Below are 25,500 nucleotides of genomic sequence, written 5' to 3' on the forward strand. Positions count from 1 at the left end.
TTAGTACGGTGAAAATAAATTCAAAACAGAATTGGGTACTGGCGTGTTTGGTGTATAGTTTTATAGGGCAGTAGTAATGACATTTAAGTAAAACAGAAGTTGCACGTCGTTTATTATTATATTTACTATCAATATTTAAACAATGATATTAAAAAGAAATGTACTTGGCCCGTACGGGGATCGAACCCGCGACCTTGGCGTTATTAGCACCACGCTCTAACCAACTGAGCTAACCGGCCACATACGTAAAATGTATTTAAGCGTGGTTCTACATTTCAATTACCTGCAGTTTCATAGAAAATTACAGGAGGGCAGTATTACGAGAATTGTACATAAGGGAATTCTGTTAAAACAAACATGATTTAGGTCAATTTTGGGGATGTAAAAGTTTGAGACGCCACCCGACCCATGTATTGAGACAGCCCGGCTAGCTCAGTCGGTAGAGCATGAGACTCTTAATCTCAGGGTCGTGGGTTCGAGCCCCACGTTGGGCGCGTTTGTTTTTGGGAAATTAAACCGAAACTAAACTTTAATTAGTAAGTAAATGAAATAATACGATTTCAGGTTGATATAGTCTGTTGTGATTTAAGAAAGTGACGTTTTAACACAATTACCAGAATGTAAGACATTATCTAGGGGCAGGGGCAGGGGGTCCCAACATTATTATTTAGCGAAGGTTTTGTTTTTTCATTTTATTGAGTCTAGTGTGAAAAATTGCACTTCATCTCCAGGGTCAGCCTATTGAAGTTGGGAGTAATGCGAAGAGACAATGTTCAAGATGTTCATTGGTTATCCGACTGCGACTGCGTTGTCTATTTCTGATCATGTTCATTTTTGAAAAACATGCCTCACAGCAATATGTTGATCCAAACATGGTACATACTGCCAGCGCGAGTTTTCTCGCGTTTGGGGCTTTCTCAGGATCAATGTAATTGATCCAAAACTTGTCAGGGCAATCACTATGGCACGCAGATCACACAGCTCCATCTGAAGGCGTCAGGGGTGTCAAACTCGTTTCATTTGGCGGGCCTGATCCGATACCCTGGCGCTTGGCGCGGGCCGGGTTATAAAAATACAAAGATGAACCCAAAACCTCAAAGTATTATTTAACAAAATATTATCATACATAGCATATGTACATTCCCCTAAATAGCACATATTGATTATTTCACTCACCATCACCTCTTAGAGCACGCGTGCAAACATGCCTCCAGCGAGTTCCTTCGCATGACATGGCATTTTCATGTTTTGGATATTCATTCAAGATGTAGCTATTTGTTCGGATATTCGTTTTAAAAAACATTACCAATGCCATTATATGTAATACTGTATTAAATATCCCAGAAGTAAGAAGGGCCTTACTTTACCCTTGTGGCTACAAAACAAAGAAAGCAATACAGTAGTTAAATCTTGTAAATATTTCAAGTAAAAACAAACATTGTTTTCTAACCTGAATCAACACTTGAAATAAAATAAATGTTAAAAAGCGGGCGTTGTACATTGAAAAAAAAAAAAAACATTTACTCACTGTTTTATCATTTTTTTGCATTCCACTTAACAAAAAGTAAGATTGCATCATGAAAGAAAATTAAAACGTTGATTAATATACGAGTTTTGCAAGTATGACCTGTATCATAACATTGCAGACAGAAACGGACCCCGATTGTAGCGGCGGTAAGAATCCAATACAACTTTTATCTTCCAAAATAGAAAGCTATTTTATTTAGCAAATACAGTGAGCAGCAACACTCGGGCTGATCTAAGCCGACAGTAAGAGCGCACCAGGAGAACACTCCGTGCCTGCCAATGGGGCTCGGGGCTCCCCCTCACTCACAGCAGCAGCAGCATACATGTAAAAAACAAAAGAACGTTAGTTCGGATTTGTGTTCCAGAACTGCACTTTTTTTTTTTTTTTTTTTACCTGTATTCTAGTGAATTCAAAAAAAAAAAATTCCGCGGGCAGGATGACACCCCTGACTAGGTTAAGTCCGTGGTACTATCATATGGAGGATATTTTATGCCAAAATAAAAATAATAATAATAAAAATAATAATATATAAATATTGAAATAAATAAATACATGAATAAATAAATACATGAATAAATAAATATCGAAATAAATCAATACTTTATGTTTATTTATTTATGTATTTATTACATTCCAGATGATAGAATTACTGAGCTGTAGAATTTTACAATAAAGAAACTTTCCTAACCATTACTTTAAGTGCAGCACAGAAATCAGGTCCATAGGACACAGTTGGAAATGAAGTGGAGATAGACAGGACAGAGGGCAGGAGATACTTCTTCACACAGGGACTGGCGAGGCTATGGAATTGGTTACTGAGTCACATTGTTGATGCTCAATCACTTGGTTTCTTTAAGATAATCAGCTACTAGGAACCTCACCATGAAGAACATAACAACATGTACAATGGAGAGGGAGCATTCAGGCCAGTGCTGTCCTACCTCACCATGAAGAACATAACAACATGTACAATGGAGAGGGAGCATTCAGGCCAGTGCTGTCCTACCTCACCATGAAGAACATAACAACATGTACAATGGAGAGGGAGCATTCAGGTCAGTGCTGTCCTACCTCACCATGAAGAACATAACAACATGTACAATGGAGAGGGAGCATTCAGGCCAGTGCTGTCCTACCTCACCATGAAGAACATAACATGTATAATGGAGAGGAAGCATTCAGGCCAGTGCTGTCCTACCTCACCATGAAGAACATAACAACATGTACAATGGAGAGGAAGCATTCAGGCCAGTGCTGTCCTACCTCACCATGAAGAACATAACAACATGTACAATGGAGAGGGAGCATTCAGGCCAGTGCTGTCCTACCTCACCATGAAGAACATAACAACATGTACAATGGAGAGGGAGCATTCAGGCCAGTGCTGTCCTACCTCACCATGAAGAACATAACATGTACAATGGAGAGGGAGCATTCAGGTCAGTGCTGTCCTACCTCACCATGAAGAACATAACAACATGTACAATGGAGAGGGAGCATTCAGGCCAGTGCTGTCCTACCTCACCATGAAGAACATAACAACATGTACAATGGAGAGGGAGCATTCAGGCCAGTGCTGTCCTGCCTCACCATGAAGAACATAACAACATGTACAATGGAGAGGGAGCATTCAGGTCAGTGCTGTCCTACCTCACCATGAAGAACATAACAACATGTACAATGGAGAGGGAGCATTCAGGCCAGTGCTGTCCTACCTCACCATGAAGAACATAACATGTACAATGGAGAGGGAGCATTCAGGCCAGTGCTGTCCTACCTCACCATGAAGAACATAACAACATGTACAATGGAGAGGGAGCATTCAGGCCAGTGCTGTCCTACCTCACCATGAAGAACATAACAACATGTACAATGGAGAGGGAGCATTCAGACCAGTGCTGTCCTACCTCACCATGAAGAACATAACAACATGTACAATGGAGAGGGAGCATTCAGGCCAGTGCTGTCCTACCTCACCATGAAGAACATAACATGTACAATGGAGATGGAGCATTCAGACCAGTGCTGTCCTACCTCACCATGAAGAACATAACATGTACAATGGAGAGGGAGCATTCAGGCCAGTGCTGTCCTACCTCACCATGAAGAACATAACAACATGTACAATGGAGAGGGAGCATTCAGGCCAGTGCTGTCCTACCTCACCATGAAGAACATAACAACCGATGTAAATGTCGTAATATTCTTCGTGGTGAACCAGGACAGCACTGCCTCAGGGTGGCAGTTTGCAATGTGTGTACATTGTGAAGATACAGGGACATTCCTCAGTGGATAACATCGCTCAACTCTTTCTGATACTCTCAGTAACTTCGGGAAATAGTGCAATTGAGTCCAATGTACAGGAAGACAGCATACAGTACTGTTATACAAGTGAAACATGAACATGCAGTTAACATCTAATCCATCAGTAAACGCTACACTCAAGTGGGCATTTTGTGTTAGTACACTTTGGGTACAATGCTGATGTAGTTCAGCCGTTCATGTTTCCTATTATTCTGTGTATCAGAGAGACAGAAAGTGAATGAAGTCGTTCTGCAGTCGCCATAACTTGCTGTTGCTGAACTATTGCTCTGTTGGAAGCCGATTGTATGTCATTATTTAGAATATATATAAACTGAAACCAGCCTGTATGCTTTCTTGAATTATTTTGGGGCAAATGTCCTTAAAGTATTACAGATAGCCCAACCAGAAAAGTAATAAAACCACACAGAGACAATGAAGTTAACCAGGCAAAATAAGGTTTAAATACACAGAAGTGTTGATACAACAAATAATCGTATGAAGAGACAATACCACAGGTGCACTTTCACACTCCTGACGCAGAGGACATGCGGTCGCAGTGGTAAAGTGATGGGCTGGTATCCTAATTAAATAAAATTGGAATTCTAAAAACTCATTTGTAATCGTTCAGTCTCTTGCGCTACCGGAGCAGCCCTGTTCGGTCCTGCCTGGCTGGGGGAGCCCCGGGGCTGTCTCGGCAGGGGGCTGAGATGCAGGGAGGGGGTGTCCTGACCAGGCAGCAGTCTCTGGAATCTCCTGGGACACATCCAGCCGCTTCATGCAAGATACCTCAACTGCTGGTCTCTGAAAACATTTGACAGGGGGCAACAGTCAACTACACATCATGGGCAGTAAGATACTTCTCTTGATTTCTCAGATAACTGGAATCGTATTGTTTTTAGTGAACAAACAGGGAATGGCGTCTCTGTGACCCACTGTAACCAGTGCCATTCAAACCTCTACAAGGTCTGTAAGTATTATTAAAGACTGGGCTGATCTAGCTTGTCTGTGGCAAGCAACTAGAACTGAAGAGCAGCACGTGTCTGCTAAATAAAGAAGCAAATAATACTGCTGACGATGTTTATGCTTTGGAGTGTTTCCCGTCTTACCCGCTGCTAGAGCTCGTCTCGTGAGATGGGGCTCTGCAGTCCTGCACTGCTGCTGGAGCCCTTGAGGGTCTTTTGAGAGCCACGCCAGTCTGTCCGCACAGAGTCATCGTCCCACAGCGTGGAGGTCTCAGTGTCGCTCACCCACTCCGGGTCCCCGGCGTAGTGACAGGGGAACACCAGCAGGGGGTGTGTCGAGAACACCTGCAGGTTCCGGTTCGGGAAATGCTGCTTGTACTTCTCACTGGAATGAATCACGTTATTGGTGAGAATACCGTCTGATCATATTCCTTTCGAACTACACGAAGCAGCTTGGTACAGCATCTGTATGAAAATCACAGGTATCCTAACTAATGTCTTCTTTCTTGTTGTTTACATTCACTTTGTAACCTTTTCTGTTTCAGCCATCACATCCTGGTGTCTTTTTAAAGCACCCCTGTGTCCTCAATGGAGCTCTAAACACTCAAGGAGTGTAACCTGTCCTTCACCAAATACAGAGTGTTTCACTAAAACCTTGGACTTGTGTTGTTGTTGTTTCCATCACACACTCTTCCCCTGCACAGGCACCCTCTAGAAGGCAGCTGATTGGCTGACTGCCTTGCCATGTGTTATTATAAGATATAAAGGCAATAATGCTCTCCACATAGAAAACCATCAGAACTACCAGACTGTTGTGGCAACATACACAAAAAGAGTCTGTAACCGAGTAATTTAGCAGTTTTCCCATACTTTTCCTGTGGTTATGAAATGTATTTGCCATAGTTTACCATGATTTGCCATGCTTTTTATCATACTTTATAATGCATGCCTTTGCTTTACAATGCTTTCCTTCTGGTTGATTACACTTTGCTAAGCTTTTACTGCAGTTCACTTTTATTATGGTGGACACATGCACAGATGTGAGAAAGAGGGGGAGGGAAACACAAACAAGAAGAGACAGGGTGGGGGAAGGGACCATTGCACTGGAGTTGTAGTGAAGACACAGAACTGAAAGACAGCAGTAAGACAGGAGAGAGCTGCAACACTGCTCCTTTAATTGCTTCCAGAGCAACTCAAAATATCTGGATCTGAAACAGTCCCAGCTCAGCGATCAATGCCAACACAGGCAGAGAATTCCACAACCAGATGGAAAACATACAGAAATGTAATTCATTTTCTAAAGATAAATCAAGTTTATGGAGGCAAAACATATTAGCTCCAGTATCAGGGCTCTCAAACACTTTTCAGCTTCAACACAACAATGAGGAATAAGTCAGGCTTCTTTCCAGCGCTAGGATGTTGGATTTGGGGTGTGCAGACACTCAGATTGTTACTAATGCTCTTTAACATGCTTTAATTATATTAGTGATGTTAATAAACGAGTCAATAAATCAGCCAATAAATCTTTAAACAACAGAGTTAACACTTTGGGAACAGGACCTGTTGTTTTCAGTGGTAGTATCTGGATTATCTGTTTAGATCAGACACAGCACTCTCTGCACAGAGTGCCAAGTGTATTCTATGGAGCTCTAGAGAACCTGTGAGATTTAAACTCCCCATTTCAAACCACTGAAATAAATCCAATCTCTGGCTCTCCTTTCGGAATCTTTTCTGTCTGTGTTCAAGCACTGCCTCTGGTTCTGGCAGGAGCTAGCTATCATTTTTTCTTTGTTGCAGAGCTTCATTATTACGTCAGCACTGAAGTATCAGGACTATAGTGGACCTGAAGCCAGCTTCTAGCTCTAAGTACATTGCAGTGGAAAATGACTCAGATTTCCAAATTCTCTGCTAATCCTATTAGTAGCAATGCTTCTTTAACAGCAGTATATTTCTTTATACTTTAAGGATCGTTATCCGACTGGCTCATTTTATAAATTAATCAAAGTTCAAATCTAATTTACATCAAAATGAGGATGTCTGTTAAACATTTAGAATTTTTTCTAAGCATTTAATCATTGTCAAATACATGCATGGGAGGGCTTCTCATGATGGCTTTGTTGATTCCCAATGTTATCGAGTTTAATCGTCTAGAAGCAGCTGGCAATCCTGCGCTGGAGGAATGTCAAACAAACCTGTCTGGAATGTAGAGGCTTTGAGTTCATTCTGAAAGGAGGGTGGACGGGATTCTCTCAAACACATTGGAGATGTGAGAGATGGACTGAATACAACCTGGCACTTGAGTTTAAGGCCAGGTCTTAATGGTTTAAGGCTAGTTCCGGCTGGTGAAAACAAACTGACAAAGACTACAACATCAGCATTAAAGGAACTATATGGTTTGGTATGTGATACATGCAGTTTGTAAAATGTAAAAGTAACATGCATAACCACATCAATACATGAACTCTCATTCACTCTAGTTGTCAGGGTTGTCTTGAAAATTCCACTACTATTTTAATGACAGGACATGGCTAACAGCATTAACTATGTGTTGTGCTCTTTCCTTTTAATTAAAACATGAGTCTCACTTCACAGACCACCTTCACATAAAAGTTCACATGAAATAAAACTCCTATACCACAGGGTCAACTGTACTGTACATCAACCCATTTATGCATGAAATACTGGAAATATTTTGGACATAGATTATTCATGAAAAAAAGGCTTTCAATTTTTTCCATTGCTTTCTATGGGGAAAAAATGGTATCCTCATATGCAGTCATCATGGATCTGCGTATTCCACATTATGTCCCCATATAAAGACTAGAAGAGTTTTTAAAATCCGTCCCCATATGAGGCTGCCATGCACGAAGGGTTAAACGATACTGTAGTGCAGTAGCTGCCTAGTTCAGCATGTGATACCCCACAGAGAAGTTTGCTTGATTAGCAATACATTCTAACAATGTAAATGAGCCACAGGGACAGCTGTTTACAATGTAACCCATGTCAGGTCTCCTGTCTCTGCATTTGACTTTTCTTTGTAGGAATATCAGCCCCTCCCTGATTCAGGGTGCATGACGCTCGCTGTGCAGATGTTTCCTGGCTCTAGATTCCCAGCTCACAGCTTGGGAGTGTGCCAACTTTGTATTTCTACACTGCCAATGAGAAAGATGAGCACACTCATTTCTGGATTGTGTGGATTTAACAGCCCAGTACATGAACACACTGTAGTGAAAGCAGTACATTCCACTGCTCAGATCATTTAGGTTATATAGTCTCAAAATATATCAAAAGCATATTTGAGGGTGAGCAGAAAAACTGTAACCAATGTTGTAACTAAAATTAGATGTAATGTGAGCAATAGTCACAAACCAGTTGCAAACGAGTCAGAAGTCTAGGGTGAAATGTACTAAACGTGCGGTTAGCGACATTTTAGGCAATGCTTTGCAGCAGCAGTTTTTCTTTGCAGTTCAACCTGAGAGGAATATGTAATTATGGGCATTCCTGCATAAATTTGCAAAAAGGGGGCGGAGATAGTGCCAATGAGGGTTCTGAAATATTATAATGAGATGTACTAAAGCTGCCAGCAATTGCAACACTTACAATTGCATCAATTTGTTAAGAACCTTTGAAAGCGTGTTTTAAACACTTGTAATTGTTGCTGACATTAGCCAGTATACATCTGGCTTACAAGCTACTAATGACAATAACGAATTAGTGGTATAATGTAAAACTTGTTGCTGGTCCTTTTGAAACTCGTATTAATGAGAATTGACTGTCCTCCCATAAGTATCATAACTTGTCAATGCGGCACCATGGTCTATTTTGTGTTAACTGTCTAGGATGCCAAGCTAATAATAATAATAATAATAATAATAATAATAATAATAATTTAAATAAAACGCTGAAATCATTTTGTTTCAGTTTAAAATAATCTTTTATGAGTTATTTACTTTGCAAACACACATATCCATGCATGTTTCTTAACTCTAATATAACGACAAACAAATTACTGCTGTAATCTTTTAACCACAGGCTCAATAATAAAAATCCATAATTGATAAATAAAGTGTATATTTGCCAACAGTCACCAACTCTCTTTCTACTCTGGGTATAAGAACAAAAGCCTTTCTGCACACTTTGATTTTTTGACTTGTGTGTCCCATTCTCAACCCCCGTTAGCGTGACCAACCCCATATTAAATGAGTACAAAGCTCTCTGTCTGGTCTTGATTCTTGATGCCCTCAGGTAGCACAAACAAATTATAATACTGATTAGTCTGGGCAATGATCCACGGGCACAGCGTCTGACCCCTGTAGATTTCTACAGTTCAATGTGGGGGTGCACTTACTTGGGGTGTTTGTCGTACATGAGGGGCAGGAACTCATCGATGGGTACCATCTTGGAGAGCGGCTCTGCGTTGAGGAGTTTCGTTGCGCCCTGCAGTGAGATCACGTAGGACAGGGTCCAGTAGGAGTAGCCCGCCTCCACCAGGTTCCGTACGTTTTCCACTGGCTGTTCCTGAGTGGGGTTCACCTGCTTCCGACCCAGGTATCTGTGTGCCAGGGGAACACCCGCCCAGTTAAAGCACTGGAGCTGCAAACACACAGCCAACCCCCAACCCTCCGCTCTGCGAAACCCTTGGGCGCTTGAGCTAGTGGCCAAAACTGTCACCAAAAGAGGCGTTCATTGCTTCTGAAATGAATTAAAGTACTTGGTGCTAACAAAGTATTTCCAGTAAATTTTACCTGATATATATTGACATCATTTCGTAGGTCTCAGATTTTCCTATTTGAAAAGCACACACATTATTGTAAAAGTGAATTTGCTTTTTTAATGGCAGTTTATTTGAATCTCCTTGCAGATACTTCAATGCTACACTTCCTACCAACTAAAATTACAGTGAATACAAGCATCTAGCTTTGAGGGTTTTTTTAAAGAAATAGAAACATACAGTATATATTTTAAAATATGCTCAGGAAGTCATTGCCTAAAAAACCTGAATAATTCTGAGTTGTTTTTCCTACAATGTCTCAAACTCCCAGAAGCAACTCACTTCTGTAAGAAGCCTACCTTCAACAGGAAGTGCAGCGTGGAAAAGAGTGCAAGAGACATTCATCAGTGTGTAATAGGCACATCTTCCACAGAGGAAAATAGAAAGTGCTGATAATACACATTACAGTTACTGGAAGTATTGTGTTAGCTCTGTGTACTTTGAAGACAAAAAGCAGCATTAATAGAGACTCACATGAGGTCCCAGTCTAGCTCCACCAGGTCAATCTCCTCCATCAGCCTCAAAAGCCTCTTCTTGAAGTTGCCTTGGAAACGGACGTCGTCCTCAAACACCACGGCCCGTTCCAGCTGCAGGTCCACCATCTGAGGAGGAGACAGGATGACAGGAGCTTACACTTCCTGTCGTACAGGACCCTGAAAGATCCTACAGTGCTCACTTCGGGTGCATGCTTAAACTCAACCTTGAATAGCAACGCCACTATAAATCCTTCCTAATCTCAACGATGACGGCTGCTGACTTTCAGTGCGGGCTCAACACTGACTCAATGACTCTGGGAGCTGGGGAGCTCGCCATGGCATTCACAAGAAGCACAACACTGTCTGTAACAACGCTATCTTCTGTATAGAAATGTATATGAAATACAGATCACGAGGGACAACCTATTTTCATTCACGACACTTAAACAATTATTATAATAAAATATAGTCCATCTTCATTCAACAAAGCGTTCCTGACTGTTCGGATGACCTTTCAGTGCTGTTTCTGTTGACTCAACATTGAACACAGAGGTTGAGTTAGGTATGCAGCCTTTTCTATTAGGCACCATTGATTTATATTTTATACAATGACCCGCTGGTTTATCAAAGCATGACTAGTGAAAATCATTCAGAGAGGGAAGCCACTTATTTCTTACTTGCTGATAGACATTTTAAACAGATTTGTAAATAAGTGTGAACAAGTAAAAAAAAAAAAATTTAAATATACCAAATATAAACCTTGCATTGCTATTTCATTAACATGTCATGAATAAATGCTGTTTTCAGAGTCTGTGTCTCTTGTGGTTTGCTTTGAAACATTTCTTTTGTTACCAAACCACAAGTGATAGATTCCAGCTGCCAGCTGCAAACATCTTGCGTTAACTGCTGTGTGAGCTGTAGAAATGCTGAAATAAGACAATTACTTGAAATGGGACAGCCTCCGGTGTCCCACGTGTTCACCTTAAAGGAGAAGCACCATGTTTCCATTCCCCTTACTATGCTATGGTGTTTGCAATCGTTGTGAATGGCTGTGGCAAAGTGCCCCGCCCCTGTGTGCATTTGTGTGATCTGTGTTGTATGTTGCGTGCGTGTGTGTGTAAATGTTGGTGTATAGTCATTGGTACACGGGATATAAACGGGTCTGTGTTTCACGTGTATTTAAAAAGTGTATATTTGTATTTAGGCACGGGATTGCACATCACGCACGTGCATTTAAAATATAATGTGTGGCACGGGGTTGCACGTAATGAATTCACGTGCTGGGATTCAAGTGAATAATTAATTAGTAATTGAATCCCAGCACAAACAGTATAAATAGACGCACGTTTCTTGCAGTCGGGGTTAGGTGTTCGGTGAGTGGAGAACGGGATTGGAGACGGAGGTAAAGATAATAATAATAATAATAGTAATAGTAATAGTTAAATCTGCTCACCGTGTTTTGTCTGTCTAGTCCGTTTTTGTTTGTCCTTTTATTTTGGCTACAAGTGCCGTGTCCTGTGTTTTTGTTGTTTCAAACCTTTTATTTTCTGTCTGTTTATTAAATGCTGAACGCGATCACGCGTTCAGCCTCACCAAAACCCCATCTCTCTGTCGTTTGTGTTCCTGTTTCTGGTCTGACGCCACCCACTCCGGCCGTCTTTGTGACACGTGGTGTCATTGTGGGATAATAGCGCCTCCAAGCGTCAGACCAGGAGAGGGGGTTTTGTGAAAAAAAAAAAAAAAAAAAAATAGTAAAGCGAGGATGGGAAGAAAGAGCTGCAGGAAGCAGCAGAAGCAGCAGCAGCAACAACAACAGCTGCAGCCCTCATCCTGCATGCCGGGCTGGGAGGAGGACAGCCACAACGGGGCAGTAGCCACCCCTCTACCCCCACTGCCACCGGGTTCCCCACCGTCCCGGGAAATATGGGACTGGCTGGTGCACCCCGAGGGGAACTTCGCCAGTGACCTCCCCATGGTTATTCACGCACTGCAGATGCGAGATGGGAAACGATGGGAGGACTGGGAGCAACAGCACAACCCGGCATCCGTTCGTGACCTCACCATTGTGGTGCTGGGTTACCTAGCTGCAGACATGGGAGGGATGCCTTCCAGTGAGCAAGAGGGAGAGGAGCAGTCGCTGCCCTCTCCAGTACCTGAGCGGGAGGAGCCTGAGCGTCCACAGCCCGAGTGGGAGGAGCCTGAGCGTCCACAGCCCGAGTGGGAGGAGCCTGAGCATCCACAGCCCGAGTGGGAGGAGCCTGAGCGTCCACAGCCCGAGTGGGAGGAGCCTGAGCGTCCACAGCCCGAGTGGGAGGAGCCTGAGCGTCCACAGCCCGAGTGGGAGGAGCCTGAGCGTCCACAGCCCGAGTGGGAGGAGCCTGAACGTCCTACGCCTGAGTGGGAGGAACCCGAACGTCCTACGCCTGAGTGGGAGGAACCCGAACGTCCTACGCCTGAGTGGGGGGAACCCGAGTGTCCACAGCCCAAAAGGGAGGAGTCGGGGCGTCCACAGCCCAAAAGGGAGGAGGTCGAGGATGATGGCTGGGAGGTTTTTTTAAAGAACCTCGCAGCAGAGTTATGCCCTGGCTGTGGGGCTTATGGGCACACGTTAGCCATATGCCCCACCCAGTATGAAGAGGAGGAACCAGCGCCCAGACGGGGGGACCGCGAGCGTCCAGCGCCCAGACGGGGGGACCGTGAGCGTCCAGCGCCCAGACGGGGGGACCGCGGGAATCCGAAGCCTGAGAGGCAGTTGTTCCCACCTTCACCAGCAGAGCAAGAATGCCTGCTGGTTTCCCCATCACAACCAGCAGAGGTAGAATGCCTGCTGGTTTCCCCAGCACAACCAGCAGAGGAAGAATGCCTGCTGGTTTCCCCAGCCCAACCAGCAGAGGAAGAATGCCTGCTGGTTTCCCCAGCACAACCAGCAGAGGAAGAATGCCTGCTGGTTTCCCCAGCACAACCAGCAGAGGAAGAATGCCTGCTGGTTTCCCCTTCAGAAGCAGAGCCGCACCAGTCCGCTGCAAGAGAGGCAGAGCAGCACCAGTCCCCTGAAAAAGGGGGAGACTACACGCTGCTCCCACCTCCATCGGCAGGAGACTACACGCTGCTCCCACCTTCACCGGCAGGAGCAGAGCAGCCGGAGCTGCCTCTGCCACTTCCAGGAGCAGAGGAGCAGGAGCTGCCTCTGCCTCCGCCACCTACACCGGCAGGAGCAAAGGAGCAGGAGCTGCCTCTGCCACTTCCAGGAGCAGAGGAGCAGGAGCTGCCTCTGCCACTTCCAGGAGCAGAGGAGCTGCCTCTGCCTCTGCCACTGCCAGAAGCAGAACAGCAGGAGCTGTCTCTGCTTCCCATACCTCCACCACGGGGAGTACGGTGGCCGGAGCCCCAGAAAGGGGAGCTGTCGGCCACGAAGAAGGGGGAGGAGGTCTGGAGACCACCAACCCCAGCAGCAGTTTCGCTGCCGGAGATCGTGGGGGAGGTCCGGAGACCTGCTCCCACTGCAGCAGTTTCGCTGCCGGAGATCGTGGGGGAGGTCCAGAGACCTGCTCCCACTGCAGCTTCTTCGCTGCCGGCAGTACTGTGGTCGGAGCCCCACCAAAGGGAGCTACCGGCTACAAAGAAGGGGGACGAGGTCTGGAGACCACTTTCCCCAGCAGCAGTTTCGCTGCAGGAGTTCTTGTGGCCGGAGCCCCACAGGAGGGAGCTGCCGGCTACGAAGAAGGGGGAGGTCGGGGGACCACCTGCCCCCGCAGCTTTTTCGCTGCAGGACGGGACCAACAGGCTGTCAGCCGTGCCACTACCGGCAGGGGTGCTGACAGCATGGCCAGCCATGGGCCCACTGAAGCCTCCCTTCCCAGCCCGAGACTTTGTCCTGGACTGCTGGATTTTTAAGGGGGGAGGTGGCCGTTGAGGCCATGTGTGCTGCGCACAAGGGGGGGTATATGTGGCAAAGTGCCCCGCCCCTGTGTGCATTTGTGTGATCTGTGTTGTATGTTGCGTGCGTGTGTGTGTAAATGTTGGTGTATAGTCATTGGTACACGGGATATAAACGGGTCTGTGTTTCACGTGTATTTAAAAAGTGTATATTTGTATTTAGGCACGGGATTGCACATCACGCACGTGCATTTAAAATATAATGTGTGGCACGGGGTTGCACGTAATGAATTCACGTGCTGGGATTCAAGTGAATAATTAATTAGTAATTGAATCCCAGCACAAACAGTATAAATAGACGCACGTTTCTTGCAGTCGGGGTTAGGTGTTCGGTGAGTGGAGAACGGGATTGGAGACGGAGGTAAAGATAATAATAATAATAATAGTAATAGTAATAGTTAAATCTGCTCACCGTGTTTTGTCTGTCTAGTCCGTTTTTGTTTGTCCTTTTATTTTGGCTACAAGTGCCGTGTCCTGTGTTTTTGTTGTTTCAAACCTTTTATTTTCTGTCTGTTTATTAAATGCTGAACGCGATCACGCGTTCAGCCTCACCAAAACCCCATCTCTCTGTCGTTTGTGTTCCTGTTTCTGGTCTGACGCCACCCACTCCGGCCGTCTTTGTGACAATGGCTCTGCGTTCTTTTGTTCCAGTATTGAGTTTTTCTAGTTTCTCTACATCTTTCTGTGAAAGGGGGCTGTGCTCCACCCAGGCGGCCACGGTTTATTTACAATGTTATAATTTATACTGAGTTACAGGTAGCCAGCAATGGTAACTCCAAGGGAGGGGTTGAGCAGAGAAAACCAGTGCTGGTCATGTCTACACAAACACAGCTAATAAAACCAGTGATGGTACAGCACAGAGGCATGTCTACACAAACACAGCTAATAAAACCAATGCTGGTCATGTCTACACAAACACAGCTAATAAAACCAGTGATGGTACAGCACAGAGGCATGTCTACACGAACACAGCTAATAAAACCAATGCTGGTCATGTCTACACAAACACAGCTAATAAAACCAATGATGGTACAGCACAGAGGCATGTCTACACAAACACAGCTAATAAAACCAGTGATGGCACAGCACAGAGGCATGTCTACACGAACACAGCTAATAAAACCAATGCTGGTCATGTCTACACAAACACAGCTAATAAAACCAGTGATGGCACAGCACAGAGGCATGTCTACACAAACACAGCTAATAAAACCAATGCTGGTCATGTCTACACAAACACAGCTAATAAAACCAGTGATGGCACAGCACAGAGGCATGTCTACACAAACACAGCTAATAAAACCAGTGATGGTACAGCACAGAGGCATGTCTACACAAACACAGCTAATAAAACCAGTGATGGTCATGTCTACACAAACACAGCTAATAAAACCAGTGATGGCACAGCACAGAGGCATGTCTACACAAACACAGCTAATAAAACCAGTGATGGCACAGCACAGAGGCATGTCTACACAAACACAGCTAATAAAACCAGTGATGGTACAGTGCAGAGTCATGTTTACACAAACACAGCTAATAAAACCAGTGATGGTACAGCACAGAGGCATGTCTACACAAACACAGCTAATAAAACCAGTGAGTAACTTAGCTACAGTGTTGCATTGCTCCCACTATAAAGGGAGGCCCCACTGCAGTCACACACCCTCCTACTTTTGCTGGATGTTAATCTCCTAAACGAAACACTATTTCTGTTTGCAGGAGCGTCTCTGGTTATACACACTGTGGCTGCATCTTCATTAGTACTCAAAGGTTGTTTCACAAACACTGTTGTCTGTCACAGACAGTCAGTCCTGGCTCATCAGCCCGGGGAGGGGTGCGGCGTGTCAGCGCCTCCCTTTTTATAGTGAGATGCTCCACTAGAATACGTCCACCGGCTCTGGTCAGAGACCCGCAGCCGGCCAGTCCCCAGCTGCCATTCCCTGAGAAGCCAGTGACAGTACGGACTCTAATATACACAGTCCAAGGCAGAATTTTCTAGACAGGTTCACAGGCAGGTAATGAGATTAAAAAAAAGAAAAAAACATTGTAATAACACAATACTGGATCAAAATGTAGCAGAACAGCTCAAAAGAGATGAAAACATCACAAAAAGGCAAGGAGCATGTGAACAAAAAGACATTGTTCTTTGTCCACTCTGTGAACTAACATCTCCTGCTGTAACTGCAGCGGCAGGATCGTGAATTCAGATTGCAAAAACACGTGTAGCTAGAAGTCTACTGCAGTCTGAAAATCATTGAGATGAATGCTGTTTCATTTCACATAAAGTGAAGGGGGAATGACTCCAGCTCAGTTCTGTATCCCAGGGGGCTGGAGCAGTGCCGACTTACCTCCTTCCAGATGTTGTAGTGGCTGAGGAAGCAGCCCACCTCCCCCTTAGTGAGGGTCCGGCCTGAGAAGGGGTCATAGTACCCAGGCAGCAGGTCCACCCCCAGCTGCTTAATATCACTGCTATTCAGAGCTCTGGAGGGGCAGAGAGAGAGAGAGAGAGGCAGTGAGGCTCTGCTTTCACACTGTGCAGCTGGTATGGTTGTTTAAACAGTGTTACTTCATGTTTCTACATGCAGATAAGAACTGTTACGAACATGAGTCTTATTTCCCCTAATGAGTATTTAGAAAGGCCTAAACTAGGAAAAACACAGAACCTGTGAACTAATCCAGTAATCAAATACAATCTACTTTGAAAGGAAAGGGGTCTATAAAATGATGGCCTAAAATGAAATATTTCCTAGAACACAAGAACATAAGAAAGTTTACAAACGAGAGGAGGCCATTCGGCCCATCTTGCTCGTTTGGTTGTTAGTAGCTTATTGATCCCAGAATCTCATCAAGCAGCTTCTTGAAGGATCCCAGGGTGTCAGCTTCAACAACATTACTGGGGAGTTGGTTCCAGATTCCCACAATTCTCTGTGTAAAAAAGTGACTCCTATTTTCTGTTCTGAATGCCCCTTATCTAATCGCCACTTGTGACCACTGGTCCTCTCTTTTTTCAGGTTGAAAAAGTCTCTTGGGTCGACATTGTCAATACCTCTTAGAATTTTGAATGCTTGAATCAGATCGCCGCGTAGTCTTCTATGTTCAAGACTGAATAGATTCAGTTCTTTTAGCCTGTTTGCATATGACATGCCTTTTAAACCAAGAATAATTCTGGTTGCTCTTCTTTGCACTCTTTCTAGAGCAGCAATATCCTTTTTGTAACGAGGTGACCAGAACTGAACACAGTATTCTAGATGAGGTCTTACTAAAGCATTGTAAAGTTTTAGCATTACTTAGAGAAGTTGTTTCACCTACCATAGTGTGTATTTTCAAAAAATTACTGCAACTACTGCAGCAAATTCTAACAGCAGCGTGTGTTTTTCTGATAACAAGCTGAAACTCGACCAGTTGATTCAAACTCGGCACCGTCCTGAGACGGGGGCGGGGCAGAGCTAACAAACCACGAAAAGACACACACAAAAGCAAGGCAGTTCAAACAGCAACAGCAAGGAGAAGTGCTTCATGGAAAAGTGCAGAGCAGTTTAGAAGCAGTTTGAAAGTAGGTTTACAGCTGCAGAAACTAAACTTAAAAAAATTATATATATATATATATATATATATATATATATATATATATATATGTATATATATATATATATAAAACATAACGTGGCCTTCAAACCAGTAATCTGTGACACCTGCATGATGAAAATCACCAGGGAGATAGAAGAGGGTAAAAACATCAGGGTTCAGGTAGGCAGAGACAGGGAAAAAAGGAAACTTCGTCAAACACAACCACCAGAAATCCAGACATCCAACAAATCTGACCCATTTCAAAATTTAGATGATCAAAACCAGCATCAAGAGAACGAAAGGAACAACATCCAGGACCCCATAAACAGTGCTGGCCAGGCAGCAAAAAGAAGGGAGGTCATGATTGTCGGGGACTCCATATTGAGAAACACAGCAAGTTCAGTGTGCAGTCTGGACCCCCTTACTACAACAGTGTGCTGCCTTACAGAAGCCTTTGTCACACACATCACTGAGATCGTGGACAGGCTCCTAGAACGAACAGGAGACGACCCGGTAGCAGTCATCCACATAAGTACAAACAACTCTCGTTTGTAAACTTTCTTATGTTCATGTGTTTATTTATTTTTAGAACGGGGTCTCCCCCTCTGCCCCTGTGTTATTTTATATTTGTGTATTATGATTTATTTATGGTATTTTTAACAACATGTTATTGTTTATTTATGGTTTATTGTTTTATAAATAGAGGCAAAGCCGTGTTTTGGTATTGTATGTATATATGACGTCTAAGCGCTGCGTGTTTTGTTATTGTTCTGTTTTTATTTAAAATGTGTTCTGGCAGAGGCGAGGTTGGGTACTCGTCCTCTGCCAGGAATAATTAAAAACCTTGTGCAGATTGTGGCCGATGGGTAATGAGATAATTGATAGTTAACCCCTCGGCCACAGTAAATAAAAGCCTGCAGCTCTCTGCACTCAGGGTGGTGGGTGTACAGAGGGGAGTACGGGAGAGCGAGAGGAGAGATATATATAACCAAACGTAATGTTGTTTAGCATCCTGAGATGTGATAAATACTAAAGATGATACTGTTTAAAAATGGCGCTGACACAGGATTTGATGAAAACAATAAGAATGTGGCAATAGTTAATTTCTGCAGAAATACCCTTCGATAGTTCCATTAAAGGCAGATTTTTTTTAATAGGCAGAATTCCCCAAATATATGCCTTTGTGCATTTATCCCAGGATTTTGCCAAATACACAAATGTAACTTTCTATATCATAAACTGGTAACTGAAATGACCAAATACAAATGACCACAATGTGTGATATGGATATGAAAGAAAGAAAGAGTTTACCCTCCGTCCACTGCGTCCATCACTTTAACGTCAATGTCCTGCTCATAGAGTGTCCTCACCATTCTGTCCCTGCGGTCCGGTCGCCTGCGCAGGTTAATCAGGTACACCTGCCAGGAGACAGGGGGCACAGTCAACAAGGAGAGGGAAACCCACCCATCCACACACATCCAGAATACTGGAACCAAGTTACAAAAAACAACACTGTAATCCAGTGCTATGACTACGATAGACACAAGAGGGCACTGTCTCTAATGCCATGACTGGGTTATACACTAGGGGGCACTGTATCCAATGCCCTGACTGGGTTATACACTAGGGGGCACTGTATCTAATGCCATGACTGGGTTATACACTAGGGGGCACTGTATCTAATGCCCTGACTGGGTTACACACTAGGGGGCACTGTATCTAATGCCCTGACTTGGTTATACACTAGGAGGTACCTTCTCTAATGTCATGACTGGGTTATACACTAGGGGGCACAGTCTCTAATGCCCTGACTGGAATATACACTAGACCGAGTCCCTGCTGATTGGCCCATAGGCAGCTCTTACCTCATCCAATCCCATCTTGTCTGGGTGACGGGGAGGCAGGAAAACATGCTTGGAGGGGTACATGGGTGGTCCATCAACTGTAGGAACAAACAAAATGAATCAGTGTTATGATGCCAAAAGATTTCTTCACTAAGTTTCTTATTCTGCTTTGTGCAAGATACAACAATATCTTATTTAGGAATGTTTGTGAGTCTGACTGAGGCTTAAGGAATTAAATTAACAATGAACCCTTTAATTTCCAAATTAAGAATCTAACAATGTCTCATGGTGAGTTTTTGAAGGTAAGTAATGGTACCTAAAACCCTGGGTACCTGCCCTGGGTAAATGTACACACACCCATCTGTTTTTGCTGCTGAATTTTGAAACTGGTTAACATCGGACTGGAATTGATGCCTTTCATTTTGTTGTCTGTATATAGATTTGCAACAAGGACAGTAATTTTTCTAACATTATTAAGCTTAAAAACCTTTCCTGAGAAACAACACAGGCCATCAAAAATAGAGAATCCTACATAGCAGGGTTCTGAAGCAGGTGAGGAAGAGGAGCCCCACTCACTCATGGCCTCCAGCTGCAGGTGCACGAAGTTGCCCCGATCGTCCTCGTTGGTTTGGTGTGGCTTTGCCGGCACATTCAGGTAGCCGTAGCGCTGCTTGTTACACAGGTACATCTGCACACCTGGGACACAACACAGCACTGTCAGAATCACACTCACAGTCTGTGTGGGGCTTGTGAATGAACATAGAGGGACAATGGCACAGCTTCCCCTAACAGCTCCAGAAAAAAGGACTGGCCAACTATACACAGATTACCTTTTTTGTTTTGTTTTTTTTTGGGGGGGGGGGTGGGGGGTTGTTATTGGGCTAGGTTGAGACCCCCAAACTGGCTCACTTGTGACCTTTTTAAATGTATTTATTAGGTTCTCTCTCCAGTTGTAGCCAGTGTTTCCCTCTTTCTGTTGTGTGAAACCTCCCTTATGAATAACTAGACAATATATTCCATTGTAATAATAAATGATACAACTATAATATACAAAACTATAGATATTTTAGCTTTAAAATGTAAATGAGTGAACAATTTTGGTGCCACTCTATGAACCTTGATATCTTGCCCAGCAGATAATATTTCTTATTTGAGTTTAAATATCTTCTGTATGGAAAACTCAGCTTTAAACTCAAATTCAAGATATCAAGATATTTTCTTGGCAGACCCTTATACAAGTTACCACAATAAATGTGCAGTATACGTTTGCAGTTTCCTCTGAAATTTACAGTTCTGTATCTGGTTAACCAGACTTAACAGACCTTTACAAACTGGACTGTGATTCGCTGTGCTTATATAAGTACTATGATTTGACTTTGCTTTGTTGCCACGGTACCTGAGACGCGGCAGGAGAAGGCGAAGGCGATGATGTCATCGAAGGGCCAGGAGTAGTCAGGGTGGGGAGGGTGGAAGGCCAGCTTCTTAACCCCTTCCTTGCGCAAGTCCAGCAGGAAGGTGGAGTGCACCATGGGAACGGGATAGCAGCCACGGCGATGCCGGTGTTTGGTAGGGAAGTACTCTGCCGTGCGACGGTAATAACCCTGCACAGACAGACAGACAGACAGACAGGCAGGGAGACAGACAGACAGACAGACAGACAGACAGACAGGGGTCATTTTAGAGTAAAGACCACTGAACACCATAGTGGGATCCAATAATATTTTATAATTGAAGCTTGTATTATTTTATAATTGAAGTACCTGTTATCAAAGTTTGGCTTAACATGGAAGAAACTATTTTTGACATTTTTTTTCTTAACAATATTTAAATTATATTGCTATGCCAAATCCCACACAAATGCAATTTTGCAGTAGAGGATTTGAAATGTTCCTTCTGTCGCTGTAGAGGTGGTTGTGCAGTAAGGTCGCCTGGCCCTCAGGTTTGGGGTCGCTCGGTGGAGTGGAGATGGGTTACCTGGGGGGTGATGCCACACCAGTAGTTGGAGTAGGCGGTCTGAGAGTCCAGCATGGGCGCCACCACAGACTTGTTCTCAGCAATCATCAGACTCAGGGTCTGTGGGTTCATCAGGATGTTGTCTGTGTCAACATACTGAGAGGAGGGAGGGATGGGGGAGAGGGGGGATGGGGGAGAGGGGAAGGCGCCTTGCAGTCAGTGAATTGGTGGTTCATTTAAAAGTGCACTTGAATAGCAATTTCTACCTTTTGGTTTGCTTTTTAACATTTAACTACTTCCGTGATCATTGTAGACTTTTGATTACCAACATATTTATTGATGTTACTTCATCTCATTTGCTGGCTATTTTTAGGGCCCTCGTTCTAAAAACGGTGACCCTCATGCATTGATCATGTCTGTCTATCTGCCTGTCACGCTGAACATGGACACAATACTGCAACAATCTTCACCAAACGTTTATCACACACTCCTAGATTTTATACAAATATGTTTCAACTTTCAGGTACTGCGATTATGCATGGACTGGTTATATTGGTCAAGATCAAAACAGTACTCACTAAATTGACAGCAGATTAAATCAAATGAGCGATCAAACAATGTAGGACAATCAGATCTGTACAGCTATATAATAATGAATTACAAAAGACCTGTCTGAATACTATAGAGCAAACAGTACTTATACAGTAAAGGAAACTGCTCATCTTACTCAAGGGGCTTCACTAGACGTATCCTGCTGCAGTGCTTACCATGATGTAATCAGCCCACTGTCTCTTGGCGTAATTGAGTGCTGCCTGTTTGAGTTTCATGAGGTACTCGTATCTGCCGTTGGTCCAGTGCTTGGGCCCCATCTCTCCCGGGTAGGACCTGCACACACATAGCTGCATTACAACAGGGTCCCCCACCCGAATCAATGGGCATGACTGGGCTAATAAACTGAGGAAGTACTCTATATTTACCCATTGAATGTTACCTTATTGGTAACCCATAATAAATCTGTCAATCTTTCACAAGTATTTAATTCAAGTGACTTTTCTAAAGCTGGCCAGAGACACCTCAGAGCAAAATAAAAGGCACCTATGCTGATAGAGACCTAGTCTAGAATCTTTATGCTAAGCGATCCCCAAGCAGTCAAGTCAAATCAGAGTCTCTCTAGTTGAGAAGCTAACTTCAGGTCTGGACTCACGTGGGCTGGTCCATGGGTCTCCACTCCACGTTGTGATAGTATATCTGCATGACTGTCAGCCATTCCCTCAAGACTGCCGTGGTGTTGTCAATGTTGTGATCTGTCGCCGCCCTGGTGGAGTGGATTGAGAGATACATAGATTGCAATGGATTTATGGAACCTCCTTGGCAGCTGCAGGGGATCTGCAAACTCATACAAGCTCTACTCAGGTGGGTGCCTCATTATAACAAAATGTTATAACACCTTTTCAAAACACAGGATTCCTTAAACTACTTTACCTGTCCTGAGCTCTAGCTGAAATTGAGGTTATTTATAACCTACTGCTGGAGGCAGCAGCAAGGACATGCTTGTTTCGCTCACAGGTTGACTGAGGTGGTAAAGTTTCAAAAGAGGGGAGGAGGCCCGTGTCCAATAAATAAAATGGACTGTCAACAAGTCTGTCTGTCTTATGCTACAAAGCTATGGAAAACGGTAAACAGACAGGGAGTTCTATCTTAGTGTAAAATCAAACAGGGTTAAGGGAGACTACCGATTTAATGAATGTCCTGTATTAATTATTGTATTAAGACCATGCAGTGATGCAATTCAGCTACAGAGATTCCAGGAGATTGTAAGAAAGTCATTGCTAGAGCAGGGAGCCGGTCGGTCGATCTCACATTTGAAGTCAGCATTTTCAAGCAACAGGCTGCCTGGGACAAGGGCCTGAGGTTTTTAATCTGGGAGTATGCAGAGTAGTGACATCATTGGATCTGAGTGCATGCATGGAGTTTCAGGTTTCTACCAGAAATAGTTTAGCTGTGTTTTTGAGAACAAAAATGGAAAATAATTATTGGGCCCTTAGGCTGTCACAGTGCAAGTAAAGAATAAAAAATGAGTTGTGTGTTTAAATATACACGGTCTCTCAACCGTTTTACTCTTAAATATAATTCTAGTGTCACTTAATACATACTTCCTGTGTCAGCTGCTTGGACACAAAAGAAACCTGCTTCCCAAGCATGCTATGCTCCTGTTATTACTTGGCACCGTAGAAGGTTATGATTGACATCATATATAATCTCTTAGTGTAACGATGAACAGGCTGGTTTGATGTTAATCCAGGCCAGAGGGCAGTATAATCCAGACACAGACTGTGGGTACAAGCACAGAGACCATTTATATTAGGAGTCAAATGCCTCTGACCATACACAGCCTAGTCCCACAGTTCCATTCTATAACGTCACAGAGTCAGGTACTTCTGCATTTCTGTCTGCCACTGGGGCTGAGTTAAACAATAAGTGTTTGGCTAATTTGTATTAATTAAATTAGGTTTGCAGATCATGAGAACAGTTTTAGATCGGATTAGAAATGCACTGTTTAACCTCAGTTAAAACACAGTTTGTTAAAGGGCAATGTGTGAACATGCTAATGCAGAGAGTCTGTGTGCAGTGACAGCTGTGCAGCTGTTGTATGAATGCGTAATCTTTAATAGGATTCTATACTAATGTAAGTGTGAAATGACTTACTGTATCGGGCATGTAAACAGGAGTGACTTCACTACAGAGAAACTTTTTATTAAGTCATGGGACGAACACAATCTGGCCTTAATGTGGGGTGGCTTTACTAATAGGGTTTCTGTAACAAATTAATACCAAAGCATTTTAACTGGTTATTGAACAGCTTAAGAATTATTGGTGTTATTTATTTTGAACTGTTCTAATTCTAATGTAATAGATTTTTTCTGTATAAAAACGGACATCCTGTTGCATTCATGTTTTCAGAGGGTTTGTTTAATAAAATGCTTGTTATAGCAGGTTGGTCTAATTAGAGAGCCATCTTAACACATGTCCTTATGTGTGGGTCAGCCGATGGTGGCTTTAATACTCACTTTAGGGATGGCTTTCCATTGCTCTCAATAGGAACAAATCAGGATTGTATAAACGTGGGCTTCATTGTCAGGTGGTGTTTGTAATGAGGGGTAAAGCAAGGTTTCCGTGTATATGCCTGTCACTGGGGGATATTACATCTCTGCGATATTACTGCTAGGAACTTAGTGGGTATATTTGTAACTTTGTAATGCAGTACAACTTCAGTATTACAACCTTGCAGAATTCCAGCAACTGTAGGTGCAAAAGCACTGGCCTACCCAACTGGTACTGTATATAAAACCAGTGCACATACATTAATCTATAGGTTACATCTCTGTGAAGAAGTGGTGTATGAAAATTAATACATATACATTATGAAAATATAAAACATTGATGATACAGGTTATAATAATGACGTGATGAGAATTGTCTAACAGGTATTTATAATTTTACAGAAGCTTAATAATAATAATAATAATAATAATAATAATAATAATAATAATAATAATGCATATTGTCAATTGGGTCATTTTGAATGTAATTAATCAACATAAGGCTATACACATACTCGGTTCTGCAAAATTTTACAGTATTTTGTTTTGTAAAATGGAATAAGCTATTTAATTGTTGGCTAGGTGATAAATACAGATACGTACCCAAACCCAAACTGCCCTTTTAGTTTTTGCATACTGCTGAATAGTAATGATCGAGTCTGTTCCAGCACTGTATGACTCAGAGAAGCCCACTTACCACACGGATATTCGGTCTTTTGGGTAGTCGAGTCTCTCTATCGCTCCCAGATAATACGGCAGGGAATGAGCCGCGTTCCGTGCAATGATGGCTAGCACCACCGTCGGTTTCTGTATGGTAGATTCTTGAGGTTGCTTCTCCTCTGAAAAATACCCCCGAACTCCTGAAAATGCCCCCAAACAGACGTACAAAAACATAGACAGCATGATCACAAAATCCGTGGCAAGGTTTTTTCTCTGTTCGAAAAAACAATCCTAACTAATTCGCTGAAGTTATATGCGTCACCATTTAGAAGAAAAAAAACACTTTTGCGAAACTTTGAAAACGTCTCTCTCTCTCTCTCTCGCTCTCTCTCTCT

General features: G+C 43.3%; 1 protein-coding gene and 2 non-coding genes across 3 annotated transcripts; 1 reads left to right on the forward strand and 2 right to left on the reverse strand.

The window, feature by feature from the left end:
* Window positions 1-165: 165 nt before the first annotated feature.
* Window positions 166-239, reverse strand: trnai-aau (transfer RNA isoleucine (anticodon AAU)). The gene has a single exon. It is a non-coding gene; the product is annotated as a tRNA-Ile (tRNA).
* Window positions 240-421: 182 nt separating this feature from the next.
* trnak-cuu (transfer RNA lysine (anticodon CUU)) lies at window positions 422-494 on the forward strand. Its single transcript has one exon. It is a non-coding gene; the product is annotated as a tRNA-Lys (tRNA).
* Window positions 495-4,270: 3,776 nt separating this feature from the next.
* Window positions 4,271-25,500, reverse strand: LOC117396733 (probable inactive glycosyltransferase 25 family member 3). Its single transcript, XM_033994882.3, has 13 exons — window positions 25,143-25,500; window positions 22,549-22,659; window positions 22,112-22,229; window positions 21,366-21,500; window positions 20,788-20,992; window positions 19,968-20,087; window positions 19,413-19,489; window positions 18,859-18,965; window positions 16,329-16,461; window positions 10,040-10,167; window positions 9,143-9,346; window positions 4,939-5,179; window positions 4,271-4,633 (listed from the first exon to the last, which is right to left on the reverse strand). Exons 1-12 carry the CDS (start codon window positions 25,346-25,348, stop codon window positions 4,945-4,947), a joined length of 1,779 nt encoding a protein of 592 aa, XP_033850773.3. The 5' UTR covers window positions 25,349-25,500; the 3' UTR covers window positions 4,271-4,633; window positions 4,939-4,944.

The sequence above is a fragment of the Acipenser ruthenus genome, chromosome 31 (assembly GCF_902713425.1).
Source record: "Acipenser ruthenus chromosome 31, fAciRut3.2 maternal haplotype, whole genome shotgun sequence".
Lineage (NCBI taxonomy): Eukaryota > Metazoa > Chordata > Actinopteri > Acipenseriformes > Acipenseridae > Acipenser > Acipenser ruthenus.

Coding starts and splice junctions, on each gene's coding strand:
- LOC117396733 (XM_033994882.3), bottom strand. CDS start 25,348: ATGCTGTCTATGTTTTTGTACGTCTGTTTGGGGGCATTTTCAGGAGTT. Junction 22,660..25,142: donor AAAGACCGAATATCCGTGTG/GTAAGTGGGCTT, acceptor CCACTCCACCAG/GGCGGCGACAGATCACAACA. Junction 19,490..19,967: donor CCTGCAGCTGGAGGCCATGA/GTGAGTGGGGCT, acceptor TTGTTCCTACAG/TTGATGGACCACCCATGTAC.